Source organism: Tauraco erythrolophus, chromosome 14, assembly GCF_009769465.1.
Source record: "Tauraco erythrolophus isolate bTauEry1 chromosome 14, bTauEry1.pri, whole genome shotgun sequence".
Lineage (NCBI taxonomy): Eukaryota > Metazoa > Chordata > Aves > Musophagiformes > Musophagidae > Tauraco > Tauraco erythrolophus.
Genome location: NC_141478.1, coordinates 3,846,617 through 3,862,711, shown reverse-complemented (window position 1 = coordinate 3,862,711; position 16,095 = coordinate 3,846,617). Strand labels below are relative to the sequence as shown.

General features: G+C 43.0%; 1 protein-coding gene across 2 annotated transcripts in view; it reads left to right on the top strand.

Annotated features, from left to right (window-relative positions):
• Positions 1 to 13,496, top strand: part of ALDH1A3 (aldehyde dehydrogenase 1 family member A3) — a 32,949-nt gene extending 19,453 nt beyond the window's left edge. For both annotated transcript variants that reach the window (XM_086620061.1, XM_086620060.1), the window contains 6 exons: positions 2,879 to 2,981; positions 4,019 to 4,203; positions 8,226 to 8,390; positions 10,546 to 10,703; positions 11,899 to 11,973; positions 13,424 to 13,496. In XM_086620061.1, the coding sequence (XP_086476187.1) occupies positions 2,879 to 2,981; positions 4,019 to 4,203; positions 8,226 to 8,390; positions 10,546 to 10,703; positions 11,899 to 11,973; positions 13,424 to 13,496 (759 nt within the window). The remainder of the gene's footprint in view (positions 1 to 2,878; positions 2,982 to 4,018; positions 4,204 to 8,225; positions 8,391 to 10,545; positions 10,704 to 11,898; positions 11,974 to 13,423) is intronic.
• The last annotated feature ends 2,599 nt before the right edge of the window (positions 13,497 to 16,095 follow it).

Sequence of the window (16,095 nt, the reverse complement as noted above, 5' to 3'; positions counted from 1 at the left end):
TCTCTGTAAGCTGGGTTTTGCCACACCACCACATTTCTGTAAGAACTGTGAGTAATAGATGCTCTGACATACGGTAAGACAGTCTACAGGAGAGACTGGCAGTGACTTAACGTCATGGCATTGACCTGATGGAGCTTCTGGGCAGGAAATCCTGCCCTGCCAGCGTGTGCAACTGGAAAACATGTCAGTCAGAGCCCTGAACAATTCTTCCTCGACTTTTAGTCACCTGTGAGGAACTAAGACTTAGATGAAAACATGGCCTGAGGATTCCTCTGCTGATGTGGATGGGATTAACATTTGAGCTTCTCTTGAGACTTGCACAGCAAAGCACCTTCTATTCATTTTTTTCCTGTAAATAGCAGTGGCTGCCTTGCTTAGGAGAGGGGTGGAAGCAAGACCCCTGCGCTATCAGACACCTACGGCTGTCCTCTTCTGTACCTATGTGGGAGAAAGGAGCACATGGCTTGGCCTTGTCTGTGGAATTGAACACAGCTGTGGCACGCAAGCAAATTTGTCTCCACTAATCACTGCTGCAAATCCTCAAGCAAAGGCTTGCTTAGAAACGTGAATGTTTTTCCACTCACTGCTCGAGAGTTTTCTCGCAATATATACGCACCCCCTGAAGAGGGGCAGTGTCCAAAGAATGGAAATGCTCACGCCAATACATGCAGTTGAGGCAAATAGAGTCTCTTTGCTTTTATGTCCTTGGGTGACATTATTCTTGCTGATCATTTGCTGAATCCATCCATTCTTATACCTATCCTCATAATTGCAGAGAGTAATCTAATTGCATAAGGATGACAAATTACCTGGAATGGCATTCTTGGTGGGTAGAGGAAACTCACTGAACACTCAAAAGCTGCTGAATTTAACAATAGTACCATCTAGTGGCTTTGCGTACATGCTAACTGCTCCGCTTATCCCATAGGAGAAGGTGTGTTAAGCCTCCGTTTCTGTATAGGGATCATGGGAACAAACACGAATGCAATAAAGTAAAAGTTCACAATGAGCTTTTACTCTCTTGATAGTTGGTCTAATCTAAGAGTTCAGCCAGATACATGCTTTTCTCCAAATCCTAGATCAGAAATTTTTAGCCCAGATTAGGTGCTGGCTGTGTGAAAACAATAGAGCTTATAGACTCGTCCAGTCCACATGGATCTGTTTGGGATTTTAATGAACAAGTAGTATCCATTGGATTAGGGACAGAAGGAAAATCTCAGCTGCTGGAGCCTGTAGGCAAAAAAACTCCTATAGACACTGTTCTTGCCTTCCTAATCCATGGGTGTGCAGGAAACACCGAGGGAGACAAATTCTTTGCTAATGCGTGTGTAATTTAGAAGTGTTTTCTTTCCCCCCCACCCATCTGTGAGTTCAGCTGCATCTCTGCAGTATTTGCAGCACAATGCTACTGTTTCTGAGCCAGGAATTGAAGCTAATTCAAAATATATTTTGACTTAGTTTTTAAGCCCCAGCTTGGGCTCAGTGCCAGCCTGGAAATACTGATCTTAAACTCCATGAGAATTTTCCCATCTAGATTTCTTGCTTTCCCTTAGTTTATTAACTTACTCCTCTTTGGCCAGCTACCTTGTAGTAATGCCTCTTGCAGAGCTCTGTGTGTCAGCAGCAGGATGCATCCCTGATTTCTGCTGTCCCTAGGACTAGGCTGCTGAGTGACTAGAGGTGATCTGCACTGCTAGGTTCAGGAGTCTTGCTTGAGTTACGAGGGCAAACCATGAGAAATGCAGACCTATAACTGCCAGCCAGCTGCCCCATGCTTTCCTTTCCCACAGTTCCATGCCAGGGCAATGGTATTTTTAGGCAGAAATGAATTTAAGATTGCCATGTGCAAACGTAAAATACAAGAAAGTTTGAGTTACAAAGAGGAAATCAAAATACAAGGTCGCACTTAAAAAAAAACCCTGCCTTTAACAATTGAACCTCCCAAATAGTTTTAACTCATACTGTTTCTAACAAAATTAGATTATTAAATCATTCTGATGCTTGATTTATGCTCTTCTTGTGAGGAAATCAACTTTTTAAAACAGAAATTTCGGTTTTGGTGTTACCAGTGTAAAAAAGAAATAATACGATCAGTCAGAATTGGGAGAAGACATTTGATGAAACAATTTTTCTGTGGGGGAAAAAAAAACTTAGGAAGGCTAATCAACATTACTTTGATAAAATTCTGGAAGCAAAGTAAATCCTTCCCTTTAGGAAAGGGTGGCCAGATAAATTCCACCAGATGGTCAGAGCTGGCTCCTGGGCAGAATGTGCCACAGCAGAGCTAGACAGAGTTGGTCTGCTGACATCCTCAGGTATCCATCCTTAGAACGAACATGTCTCAGCTACTCTTGTGAGTGGAGCAGCTCAGCCTAACTGTCAGAAAGAACTAGTTTTCTCCTAAATGTCAAAATCTCTAGATGGCTTTCTGGTATGGGAGTGGTAACAGATAGGAACAGTCAGTTCTTACCATTGACTTGGCAATCTATACTAAGAAGTTGAATTCCCTATTTTTAAAAGTAAAACTCATGAACTTTGGATCCCCATTGATTGCCAGCGTTGCTTACTAACCTACACTGGGTGGGAAGTGTCTTGTTTTGCAGCTCTGGGTTGCAGATAACATCAGGATACACTTCCTGTAGCACTCTCACATAGCCCACCCTTTCAGATCTGCCTAAAACAGACATTAATTCTGGGGCTGGTTTTGACCCAACACATTGCAGCAGAAACTCAAATCATTTAAGAATGTTATCCCTGACTTCTACCTGCTTCAGCCACCCACCAGGCTCTTCTACCTGTGTTAGCATCGCACTTGTCGTGCTGAGTTAAGACTTTCAGGGGAAATGGCTCATGTCCTCTTTGTGTCTCAATGCTACAGGTTGGAAAACTGATCAAGGAAGCTGCTTCTAAAAGCAACCTCAAAAGGGTGACGTTAGAGCTTGGAGGGAAAAACCCCTGCATTGTGTGTGCAGATGCAGACTGTAAGTATTGGCTGCTGTGTTTATTTACTGTAAGACGCTGTGAGTGTGGTGCTCTTGTGTGCCTCTGCTGTCCTTTGGCAGCTTGCAGGGCTGGTGTTTGCCACTGCATCCACCCCAAAGGCTGCAGGAAACTGCTGTTGAAGAGCAGGATGTGGTTCTGCTCCGCTGGAGCTCTTGCCTAGCACAGGGACCATTCTCGTGGCAAGCAAGCAGATCACTATACTGCTGCCTTGCCTGGGAATGGCTGCAGTTGCAGATAAATCTTGCATTTCCATGTTTCTGCTGTTGTGGTGCCTTCTTTTGGGTTGGTGGCACTGCAGAGCCTGAGCAAAGCAGTGGGGAAAGTAGTTATCTAAAATGCAGCACCTCTGCAGGCATTCCTGTGACAGAAGAGTTTTGTAGGACCTGATCTAATCCCGCCTTCACCTCTATCCTGGGGGTCTGCAGGACTCATTTCACATGTTCTGTTGTGCCTTTGTTGCATTAGTGAGTAGCGCTAGGAGATATGTGTAACCTGTGACCACCAAAGTGGTCGAAAAATCCTATTTGGCTTGGGGAAAACACTCTCCAGTCTCCTACACGGCACAGCAGAGGTTGAAAGCCAGAGGTATTGGTGCCATCTGCTAACAGTGAGCATTGCAAGGACGTGGTCAGAGCTGGCCATATGACAGAAGGGCATGCTGCTTCCTAAGCAATCACTATTGAAACTAGTCTTCAGAAACCAATGCATGGTATCTAGGAATCCATATCTGAATTCCCACAGCGAGAAAAACTGGTTACAGCCCTCAGTGAGTCCTTGTGGAAGAAGGAGCTATGACAGACTAGACCTTGAGACAACAAGTAAGAAAAGGGGTGGAAATTAGCAGAGATCTGGTTTGGGGCAGTATGGGGTCTTGTGAGTGCTTTCAGTGGGTGTGGACCTTTGTCAGCATTTTCTAAGGAGGCTTTCTAAAGAGAAGGAAAAAACAAGTCTGGAAACACTGGAAGGCTGAAACTGTGCATGTGGTAACACTTTTCCCTCCTGGTCCGTGTTGCAGTGGACTTGGCAGTGGAATGTGCCCATCAAGGCGTGTTCTTCAATCAAGGGCAGTGCTGCACGGCTGCCTCGCGAGTGTTTGTGGAGGAGCAGATATATCCGGAGTTCGTCAAGCGCAGCGTGGAGTATGCCAAGAAGCGACTCGTTGGAGACCCCTTTGATGCCAGAACTGAACAAGGGCCCCAGGTAACTGTGTGCCTCAGAACAGTTGTTGTTGGGTTTTTGGTTGTGCTTTTGTTTAATTTTCCTGGTGTAAACATTATCCTTGTGAATATGGTCCCAGCAGAAGCGCCGAGGGGTGAGTAATGTATCATGGCTTTATTTTTCTCTCTATTTTATATACCAATTAATCAGGACTGTTGAAATGTTATGTTGTAATTTTTTTAAACACAAATGTATTTAATTCACTTGTTATCCAGCTTTATGGAAGGGGCTGTCTCCCTGGTACAGTAATACAAAGCATGTTGCAGTGAGCTATAGCAATGCACAGAAGTGTGCAGCTGCAAAACGGCCATTCAGCTACTTGGCTGGGTTGGTGATGACAAGTAGTTAGAGCCCAGGGACTCTTGAGTCCCCTCTTTCCCTCTCCTTCTCTGCCCCCTTTCTGATCCTTTGGAGAGGTTTCAGCTGAATTAGGAGGAAGAACCATGCCAGGCTGCTGTCATGACCAGCGTTGTCAATGCTTCCAGAACCTTCCTCTTATTTTTTCCTCACAGCATGTCCTCATGCATGGGGAATAAGATGATGTACATGCCCTGTTCATGCTGGGGCTGCATCTATCCCTGTAATTTGCCTAGGGAGAGATTTCAAACTGCTCAGCTATCTTAGGAAAATAATCCCATACTGGAACTTGCTTCAGCAGAAATGAGCTGACCCTCAAACCATTTCAGTGTCTGCTCTTACCTTCTGTTAAGACCTCTCAGCTTTTCAGATTTGTTGGTTTGTTTGTTTTAATACAATATCATCCTAAATCCTATCATAGAATCATAGAATGGTTTGGGTTGGAAGAGACCTCAAAGATCATCTAGTTCTAACCCCCCTGCCATGGGCAGGGACACCTTCCACTACACCAGGTTGCCCAAAGCCTTATCCAACCTGGCCTTGAACACTTCCAAGGATGGGGCAGCCACAACTTCTCTGGGCAACCTGTTCCAGTGCCTCACCACCCTCAGAGTGAAAAATTTCTTCCTTATATGTAATCTAAATCTTTCCTCTAGTGCTCTGAGTAGCTGCTGAGACAACCTGGTGCAGGACAGCATGTGGTGACAGACAATACTGTTCCACAGAAACTTAAAGTGGATGTAGTCGTAGTCCTAGTCCTAGTTCTGGAAAAGTGGTTCTGTCTGCAGCTATTTCTCCCTATATTGCACTGCACTTATGAATTAGATTGAGGAACTGGCTGATTTCAGGTCTAATCCAACCTTTTTGGAAGTGAGGAAGAAAGGTTTTGCTCAGGTCAGTTCCCTTATGTGGATTACTGTGCACTGGCATGGATGGTTGTGCCCTGGGTGTGGGGAAAAGTCTGTGTCAGCTGCAGTATTGGGTTATGCTGATACAAACTGCATGGCTCTGATCAAAATTAGGTCAAATTTAAACAGTATTAAATTTAAACAGAAATGAGGCATGCTTCTGGTGAGACTTTTCCAAAACTTGCGTGTGTCAGACTGTGTTGGCTGGCTGGAATTCAAAGGACACCACAAGAAACCTGAGGGTTGATCAGGACTGAGTATGGTGCCAACCGCAAATGCAGACCAAGGGCATTTTTTAACTTTGGATTTCTGTGAGCTGTACCATAGGAAGTAATAAAGTAAATCTGCACAGATGGCAAACTGGTTAACCAGTGCGTTATACAATTGTGAACAGCAGACTGCGTTAGATGAGACTAACGTCCTGGTGGACTAGAACAGGGATTAGATTAGAACAAGACTAGTTTGTTACTGTAGAAGCCCAAATACTGGGATTTATGGACTATAAAGCCTGGTCTACAGGAAGGAAAGAAACACTAGGGCTGCCTCCTGGCACTTGCTAGCCAGAAGTTTTACAGCACAAAGCCCATTATGTGATTTTTAAGACGGTGAATGTTTTCCTTAGACTCTAGACATTTGTGTACTTTAGGATTAAAGCGTGGAAGTAAAACATGTAAGTCATTTGGACACAGTTGTGGGATTATGCTGTAGGATTACAAATGCTAGGTTTGGAAAAGGAAAAACTGCTCCTTGCAGCCTTGACTTAAATGAAGCAAGATACCAGATTTGGGGGTTCTCAGGTTTTCAACATTGCAGTGATCCTTAGAAGCCTTCCTCTCGATTGAATTAGATGGACAAATAGTAGCATTTGCTCTAGCAGATCATGTGGTTTTAATAGAAGTCAATGCTTGAACCATAAATAACAGTGGAGTAGGGGACAGAATTTAAACAAGCCTTGCAAGCTCTAGTTACAATGACAAACAGTTCCACCCTTGCATGTCATTTTTACAAATGTTTTCTTTGCTCGGTGTCTTTTCATCTAACTATAGTTTGCCTTGCAACAAGTTACAGCTGTATAAATATCTTTGTTTTGTTTTCTGTGATGTGAAGTGGATGAACTGGATTGGTCTGGATCACAGACATGCCAGGATGGAAAGCACTTGCAGATATTTTCAAATTGTTTACATTTGGCAGCTAAGCAACCAGGCAAACAGACAATATGTATGACACCTGCCAAACTTCCTATGTGACACTGGATCCTACACGAAGGAACGCACTTTGCTGGGCAGTAGCATGTGTTGAGGGTTTTCTCAGGTAGCACCTTAACAGATGAGAGAACCAGGGTGCTTAGTACAAGCTGTCCACATGTGATACACACATCTGTGTGGCAGGAGATATGCTGTTCTCTCTTTTCACTATGTACCAGAAGTACCCCAAGGACACCCTCCTGAAGCTTTGATATTCATCTAAAAGCATGAAAACTTGGATTGCGTGTGGTCAGGATTAACTAGGGACAGGATATAGTCTGTAATCTGGAGAACTCAAGCATGGAACACTTCATATAAACAGTCCCAACTGGCAACTGACCCTGCTGAAATAAAAACAGATGCCTAGGGAGGGGTATTCAACCAGTACAGGCATCTGGAGATACCTGGCATTCAGAACAACCTCCTGGTCTGCCAGCACCCCTTGAACCAGTGGGTGGAATCTTTTATTTAATCATCTCCATGAATTTGTTGAGGTTTTTTGTTAGTTTTACTTTTTAAACATAATGTGAATAGCCACATCTGTCTGTTTGAATCCTGACAATACCTGCAGTACACTGCTGCACATGGAGCACAAAAGAAGGACCAGTACTGATCGGAAGGGCTGTGGGCTTCTGCACCTCTTCCCAGCACATGTGCTTGTGGAGTATGGGATGTCTGCTCCAAGTCCTCGTGCAGGGCTGCACAGCTGTGGATTAGATTAGGTTGGTAGTTAAAAGTGAGGATATGACTCCCAGTTCAGAAAACCAAAAAATGCTGGGATGGTACTAGTCTCTAAAATCCTTGAAAGGTGATTCTGATTTTAAAAGTGTGGCTTCCGTGCAGTAATTGTTCTGAAGCCACCCCACTAGTAGGGCTTATCTTTGAGGCTGTTCATGTAGCATGTGTAAGTGAAAAGAGATGGAGGCAGAGCTCACTGGGTTCTTCCAGATGAGGGCAGGTAGCTGTGGGTGAAGCTGCACATTACAGCAAAGTCGACTTAGTAGTTTGTAAACCCAGATTCTCCTTCCCTTGCACCGATTCTGTTGCCGGTCAGCAACCTTGCTGAGCTGACTGAGGTTGCTGGCCCAGCAAAACCCATCTCAAGCTGTCCTCGTGGTGCTACTGAGCTAAATCAGTGCATGGGGAAGGTCAGTAAGTCCCAGAGCTGGGGTGAGGTGAGTCATGGGAATGCGTATCCAGGATGTGGAGGAAGGAGAAGTGGGGAGACTCCCTCCATGTGGCAGCAAACTATTAAATCAGATTAAACTATCACATGTAACTTCACCTTCTGCTTTCTGTGGCTCAAGGCTGTGCCCATGTCCTGACTTTCGGCCTGCTTATTGCCTGACTGCCATATCATAGAAGAAGATGTAAGCTTACTCAGTTTGACAGCGCCCTGAAAACGTGCCCCTGGGCCACATACCATGACTCCAGTCTCTGGAACGGTGATAATAAAGGCGCTGCTGTCTGTTTCTTTTCCTTTTGTGTCTGACAGATTGACCAAAAACAGTTTGATAAAATCCTGGAGCTGATAGAAAGTGGGAAGAAAGAAGGGGCTAAGCTGGAGTGTGGGGGTCTGGCCATCGAAGACAGAGGCCTCTTTATAAAACCCACTGTGTTTTCGGAGGTCACTGACAACATGCGCATCGCCAAAGAAGAGGTACAGTACAAGTTGCTTGAACCTTTATATGCATTTACTACCATAAATGGGAAAGAAAAGAGGTTGTGGCTTGAAGTAAAAAGCTGGCAGGAGAAAAGAAATGTTACTAATTTCGCTTATTTCAGTGTCCTAACAACTGCCTAGTGCTGAAATCCATTCTACTAATGAAGTATCTGCAAGGTGAGCTTCAGTTTGGAGTGTATATGCACGCGGGGGGGAATTGTGAGAGGAGGAGGAGGAGAGCAGAGCAGGCAAAAAAACTGTCAAAATGTTTTAGCAACAATTTTTGTGCAATTAATAGGTGTCTGTTTGCCAGCCCTTTCTAATGCCTGGCTGCTTTCCCCCGTTTTGTTTGGTTTTCCAAAATGGAAGTATCCCTGTGAGTGTACTCATTGGACAATAACAAGCCCAGATAAACACATAGTAGATAATACTACCCTAAAGCTTTTGGGTCTCATTTCAGGAGAACTGGATATAACACAAAATAGAAGGACATTCCTTACCTAGATACAGCTGCTATAAATGCTGCTTCTGAATAAGAAATAGTGCTGATGGAGGGATTTCTCTCTGAATCCTTGATTTTAAATATAAATAACTGAATAAAAATAACTGAAACTGTGCCAGGCTGGAGCAATTCTATGAATTTGTTGCCCTAAAGTTTGAAGGTTTTCTGAAGATGGAGTTAAGCTCTCCTGTGCAGAGGGAGTGTTGTGGGTGCTGTGTTCTCTTATGCACCTCCTGCTGAGTGGACTTGAAATTGCTCAGCTGTGGTATACACTGATTCACACTGACAGAGGACAGGCGTGTTCTTGCTCCACTGCTTTGTGAAAAAGGAGTTGCTTTATTGCAGAAAGTTGGGACAAGATCTCTGGGACCTGAAGCTGGTGAGGAGGGAAGGAACGGCCCTGCTATACTACCAGTGAAGAATTTTTCTCAAGTAGCCTTAGTGTCTGAAATAATCTCAGATTCTCTTCTCGTGGTGAAATCCCCTGAGGCTGACCATTTTTTTCCTGTATGAAAATATGGTTGAAGCCAGCAAAGTGCAGCTCTAATACTCTGGCTTTCATTATTCATATGGAGAAAACTTGAACGAGCTGCATGTGATTAGATCCTGTGATATTCCTTTGAAATACAAGTTAATCTACTTTTCATCATGTTCCCCAACGGAAAATAAGTAGTTGCCAAAGTCTAACTGGCACTTGTATTTTATAGTTTAGCCTAGTGCTTTTTATGGGGCTGCTTACTGTTCACTCCTGGCAAAATATTTAGATGTCTCAGATCTGCCACAGAATCTCTAAGGAACCTGGGAAAGATATCAGTCAGTCTGGGCATGAGTTACATTCTAAAAATAGAGGGAATAAGAGCAGAAATTCCCATGACAGGCCTTTTTTTAATGAACGGACTCCAAATCCCAAGTCATGATTCATGAAGCTTATCCAGTTTCATTCATTTGCAGTTTCGTTGCAAATGCACGTTCATCCTTTACCTGGGATCAAGGCTCCGGTAAAGTAACTGCATCTCCCAAAAGTGAGAAATTTAGAAACACTTTTATGAGGCTAAAGGCCAGGCAAACTGCTTAGTGGCACAAATGAGACTGTATCTCACCTTCAGCGGGGGTTTATTGTATTGCAAGACCTTGCAGGCCAGAAAAGGGCCCCCACCTTCGATACTGTGCATGGTGAGAGACTCCATCCCAGAAGCTGGAAGTATTGTGTATGCCTGCTGCCTTTATACTGGCCACCTGGGAAGCCAAGCTTGTGGTCAGACACATACTTGGTAAATGCAGTGCGTGCAAATAAACTGCATGCAAAGACAAAATCAATGTTAAAAGCAAAGAAGAAAACTTGCAATGCTTGAAATACATTAATTACTTCGTGAGTGTACTCCACTTCTGAGTCCAAAAGGAGAGTCGTAAATGGGGTAAGGATGAATCATTTGAAACTTGTCCAGATCTAACTCTGCTAATTTTGATTGTTATAGATGATCCTTTAGTTTTTGGATCTCAGCATATAGTAACTACTATAGCACATCACTGTACTTCCTCTGAAGTCAGTTTAATTAGTTTTTAAGAGACTCCATCAGTGACTGGAGTCACTTAAAAATTACAATCATTAGCAAAGGCTTTCCTGTTCTAACGTTAAGTTTATATGTGCAGATTTTTGGGCCGGTTCAGCCAATTATGAAGTTCAAGAATATAGAAGAGGTGATAAGAAGAGCCAACAGTACCGAGTATGGACTTACGGCTGCAGTGTTCACGAAGAACCTGGACAGAGCGTTAACGTTAGCTTCTGCGTTGCAGTCGGGAACTGTCTGGTAAGCAGTGTGGGACTGGAGTGTGGGCTGAGGTTTTGTTTCCTGGAGAGGGATGTGTGATTTGGAATCTTGAGTAAGTGCTGGAGGTAAGATGTATTAGTAGTCTGTTTAATTCTTGATATTCTGCTCAGAAAACACTCATTCATCAAAACAAGGGGGTCAGGACCAGGCAGTCTGGAGAAAATAGACTGTTTATTTATTCAATTGATGTAGTTCTTCATCTGGAAAACTCCGAAAATGTAGGGGTTGTAGTAAGTTCCACCAGACGTGATGCCTTTCAAAATCCTGTATGTAGAAAAAAGCAATTCTTACGATCTTTACATAGCAACAGGCGGGGTCTTAGATGCACAAATGAGTATGGACAGTAGATGGCATCCTAGCACTGTCAGAAAGATAAGTGGCTATTTTTGCTTACAAAATTTCTCATTTTCTGTTAGAATCATTTTAAAGATGGAATCCTGATTTTTTTTTTTCCACTAAAGACAGGAATTTGATCTGGTATCTGATTTTGATGCATACAGAGGATTGATTTCAAGAATTGATGCCAGAAGAATCTGCTTTTGAGTAATATTTACATAAAAATGGGATGTTGGGCTTTGAAGGATACATGTACTATACATATGGGAAAGGGCAGTCCTTCAGCACCAAGCCATACCTGTCTCTCTTCAGTCATTTGATCTTACTGGAGTGCTGAGGAAGTATCTTCGTTAGCTTTTCCTACCTAGTGTCTGTAGAAATGGGGCTAGTGCTTTCATTTTACTGAGACATAATGGTCTGATACAGTCCAACTTTTTTCTACACTTGGAATTGGATGGTGGGGCCTGCTTGTGAGTGTTACACAGCTTTCTGAGTAAACATGTTCATTTCAGAATGTGCTTCATTAAACTGGGGAATAAGTTAGACTATTTATTTTAAGCACAGCTCTGAATACAGCATAAATTCAAGCTCAAGCATTAATATCCTAACCATTAGAGACTGTGAAGTGAGATGTGGGTCAGACTGAGTACCATTCAAGTAGTTTCTGTTTTCTGTAGCAAAATAAGATTTTATTGCTAAAATCTGATTTCTCAAGTGAATGAACTGTATAAAGAGAAAACTGACAGATTTCAGGCTTTTTTGTATTGTTGTTGTTGTCATCATCTTGCTTCTCCTTGGTATTGAATTGTCTTTTTACAATTGGATGTTTTTATTGCAGGATCAACTGTTACAATGCGCTCTATGCACAGGCTCCTTTTGGTGGCTTTAAAATGTCAGGCAACGGCAGAGAACTGTAAGTTTTGCTCGATATTTTGTTTATTATGTAGATAGTGAATGCAATAACAGTTGTGACTCTGTGAAAATACTGTTGAATTTGCTTTTAAGCTATCAGGCTTGCAGTATGCTGCACAGGGAGGTGCTGAGCCAGGACAGCGTGGATGTAAAGCAAAGATGTGAGAACATACGCAGTGCCTTCAGGAGTACCTTCACCTGCTTTATAAGCTCTTAGTAACTCCAGTTTGGTCAATTCTACTTGGGGCAAGCATTTTTCCTTACTAGTTAGACTATTAGATCAAGGGGGAAGTATGGCACTTTGGCTGGGGACACTGGTATCCACCCCAAATCTCCTGTCTTTATATGGCAGTATCTGGGCCGCCCTTGACTGCAGTATCATTGCTCCTAGTTGGACTTCTTCCCACCTCTGACTTCTTCTAATGTTGGAGCGAGAACATCAAGGAATGATCTCCAAGATCATTCTACCTCGCACCTTCCAAGCTTGCTAGTAAATTACAGAAAGACCCTCTGTCCCCTTTCCCCAGCCTGACCTGTTGCAGCACGGCTACCAGACATTCCACCTCTAATTAGTTACTAATGCAGAAATTTTTAAACCAAGGTTATTGTCTAAGTTGGTGGTAGAGCTGAGAAATTGACTTAAATCTTAATTTTCTTCTTGTATAGAAGAGAGGCAGGTTTTATTGCACCATTCAGAAGAATCTTCAGAGGAATCCAATGCACCTTTTCTTTCATAAGCCAGATTTATTTTCAGGAACCATTTCCAGTAGCTGTTCTGGTGCATCTGCTGCTCTGAGACATTCAGATGCCTCACTTGCTAAGCACAGCAAATGAGTGAATCCTCAAATGGGACACACATATTGAGACCTTACGGTTTACTTTGCCTGACCCTGACAGCCTGGCTAATTAAAGGATGTCAGGGGTTTATCCTTTGGGCAGGGCATGGGAATAAAGCCAGTTTCCACCAACCAAGACGTAAAGCAGTGGTGGGGTCTGTCATCAGTATGCAATTCTGGAGCAACTGTGCCCTCTCGATTATATGATATCTTGTAGATAGAAGCTTACTTTTAGTCAAAAAGTAACTTTAATTACTGTCTAAACAGCAATAACTGTGTTTATGTGGATGTTTCTTCTACAGGTTCTCGCGATAGCGCTCAGTTTTCACTAGGCAGAGAGTCAAAAGGTGTCTTGTGACTTTCTATGTTGCTTTTACAACAGGGTGTAGTTGTGTGTCCTTATGTGCATGTACTCTAGCGATTATTAGCAGTGGTGGCCCAAGCTGATAGCTGGTGTGAGTTAGTTCAGGGCTGGTTTTAATGGCCTGATGTCATCTACAGCAGCTGTCCATCAGTGGCTAAAATGCACTTGTGTAGAAATCTCTTATCTTAGGGAAGTACACGTTAACATGGTACAATTGTTTGTCCCTTTCCCTCATTTCTCTTCTTTTCCAGCGGTGAATATGCTTTGGCAGAATATACTGAAGTGAAAACAGTCACCATTAAGCTCTCCCAGAAGAGTCCATGAAAACAGAAGGCCTAAAATGCTGACACTCTGAATGTGACACATGGGGGACGTGTTCAGAGCAAAGGGGAGGGGAGGGGTAGGAAGGAAAATGGAAACACCTGACTTTATTCCTCTAGAAACACTGAATCTACTGGACTCTGTTTTGTCAACTGGCTCTTCAAAAACTGATTTAACTGACCCTACTGGCAGCATAGCACACACTTGTACTGCACAAGTCCCTGGCTGTACATCTGCCTGCTACCTGTGACTAAAATGTTGGTCAGTCACAGTGCTTGCAGGACATCTGCTTTCAAAGTGTACCGCTGAAGGACTTGGACATCAGTGGCATGATAGAGAGACTTCTGGTGCCGTTAGCGTGGACTGTCAAACACCTTCAGAGCCATGTGGGTTTCACTTGGTGTAAATGGACTGAGAGGTAGGGCTGATACAACTCGACTGAAGTTGGCGGAGCTTGTGTGAAGACTGCAGCTAAGTTTGGGATGGAAGTGCAAGCTTTCATGGAAGGATCCGTAAAGAAATCCTCTGTGAAAGAGCTATCTTAGTCTCTCTAAAGATACATGCGTTCTCCATATTGGTGACATTCTAGCCCTGAATGAGATTTATGGAACTTTCCTAGAGGACTCCTTTGGGGCCAGGATTTCACCCAACAGAGCTAGAATTTAAAGTGTCCTTGGAACCTGGTATTTTGGTGTGCACACATTACACATGCTGCAAATGCAAGCTAGTGACTTGCTAACCCTTCTGGCTCCAAATGAGTCACCATTGTGTCTCAAACCTTCACTATAGCACTTTTCGCAAGAGGATTTTGCACTGTACTTGCCGTGATGACACAGAGTTGAATGCTAAGCATGTAGCATGGTAGATACCCCACAGAAAACATCCCACGCCAGTCCTTCTGTTCTGGAGGAGGGAGCAGAAGAGCTGCAAGAAGCTGTCCTGCTCTCTCTTTCTCTGTAACTTTGAGGCTGTGTGAACATCTCTACGTTTTTTGAGCCAGAGCTATAATTATGAGAGTAAAACTTAATAAGCTCTTCTCACTGCTTCTTTATCCCGTATGAATGTAGCTTAAAATAAGTTTCTGGAAGTACAGTATGAAAAGGCAGGTGCTCCCAAGCACACACTGAGTGCTGAACGTGGGTGTACAAGCCAGTTACCGTGGAATAAACTACGGCTGGACTTAAACGTGTCAGCAGCTTTGCAGTAATTGTCCTCGTGAGTGCTGTCATCTTGTGGCAAGCACGGAGTAGCTGATCCTTCACTGAGGAGTGAGCTGCCTTGAATTGTCCCTTGCTTACAGTTGTATAAGCATGCAGATATGTGAATAGCATCCAGAGAGCGGCTGCGACACCAAGTTCATGCCTTAGTATCTCCTGCAGTAACTTCTTTCCGTGCCCAGACATTACTATGAGATTAATGACAAGCCACATGCTGTCTTCAGTTCCTGGGTTCACTACTTTCCCTCCTCCTCCTTCCGATTCTGTGCTGGAGAACCACTGGCAAACGTATGGGAAGTTCCACGTCCACAGGAGCTGTAAGTATTGAGGAGTTAGCGGTGTCAGCTTGTTAGGAAGTTTTGCTGATCTTGCTGGGATTATCCTCTGAGAGCAAACCCATAGAGGTTCCTTATGACGTATCAACAGATCTCCATGGAGTACTGGTAAAGGTTGCTGCCTGGAGTTTTCCAGATGTCAGGGCTTGAAGCAGAAATGCACATCTAACCTCCATTCTCTGGTGCAAGCAAGGGTTTAACCAGTATCTTCCTTTGCTCAGAGATATGTCCATCTGGTAACAAGTTTTGTTGCATGAGCAGGCCTTTTTTTTAGAGGGGGAAGGAAGGTGGGTGGTGATAAGTAAGGAAAAAGTTTGCATGAGCCTAAACTTCCTTATCAGTCAGCGAACGTTGAAATTGCACTTCAACACTGCTTCACTTCTTCAACGACATACCTCCAACAGTTGTGTGCAACCAGGTGCCTGGCCTCCTGTGGCTGCCTGAGACAGGTAAATCTCCCCATCCAGTGAAGAAAATGTCCTCCCTTCCCCATGAAAGGCCAAATGGGAACATTGTAAATAATTTTCTATTTTTGTAAAACACTTAGAGTGCAAACATCTTCTCAGACAAACGTTTTACTTTTGCCTAGCTGATGGTTTTCTAGGACTGCAGTCAGATAGTAGGCAAGGCAAACAGTAAAAGGCTGGTTATCTTGATATATCTCTGTGTTAATTTTTGATAAACAGTGATTGAAACCCAAATAATCTGAAATTCTTAAAATCCTAGTATTCTGGCTTTATATGTATAATATATATTTCACCTCTTTTTTTTTTCTCCCCATTATTAAGTTTTTTAAAAGTCAATGTATCTTACTGTATAAATCAGGGTTTGACTCTACACACTGAATTTTCTAAGTTATATAACATTAGACACTAACTTTAAAATAACCCCTTAGAGGGTATATATTCTTTCATTGCACAGTAAGGCTTTCATATGAAATACTTTTTTTTAAAAAAAAAACACCTATATTTATAAATTAGGATACAGTTAATCTAATGTATTTTTATAGCTAAAGGTACATGAAAATGCTATGTTTAAACCTCATGTATA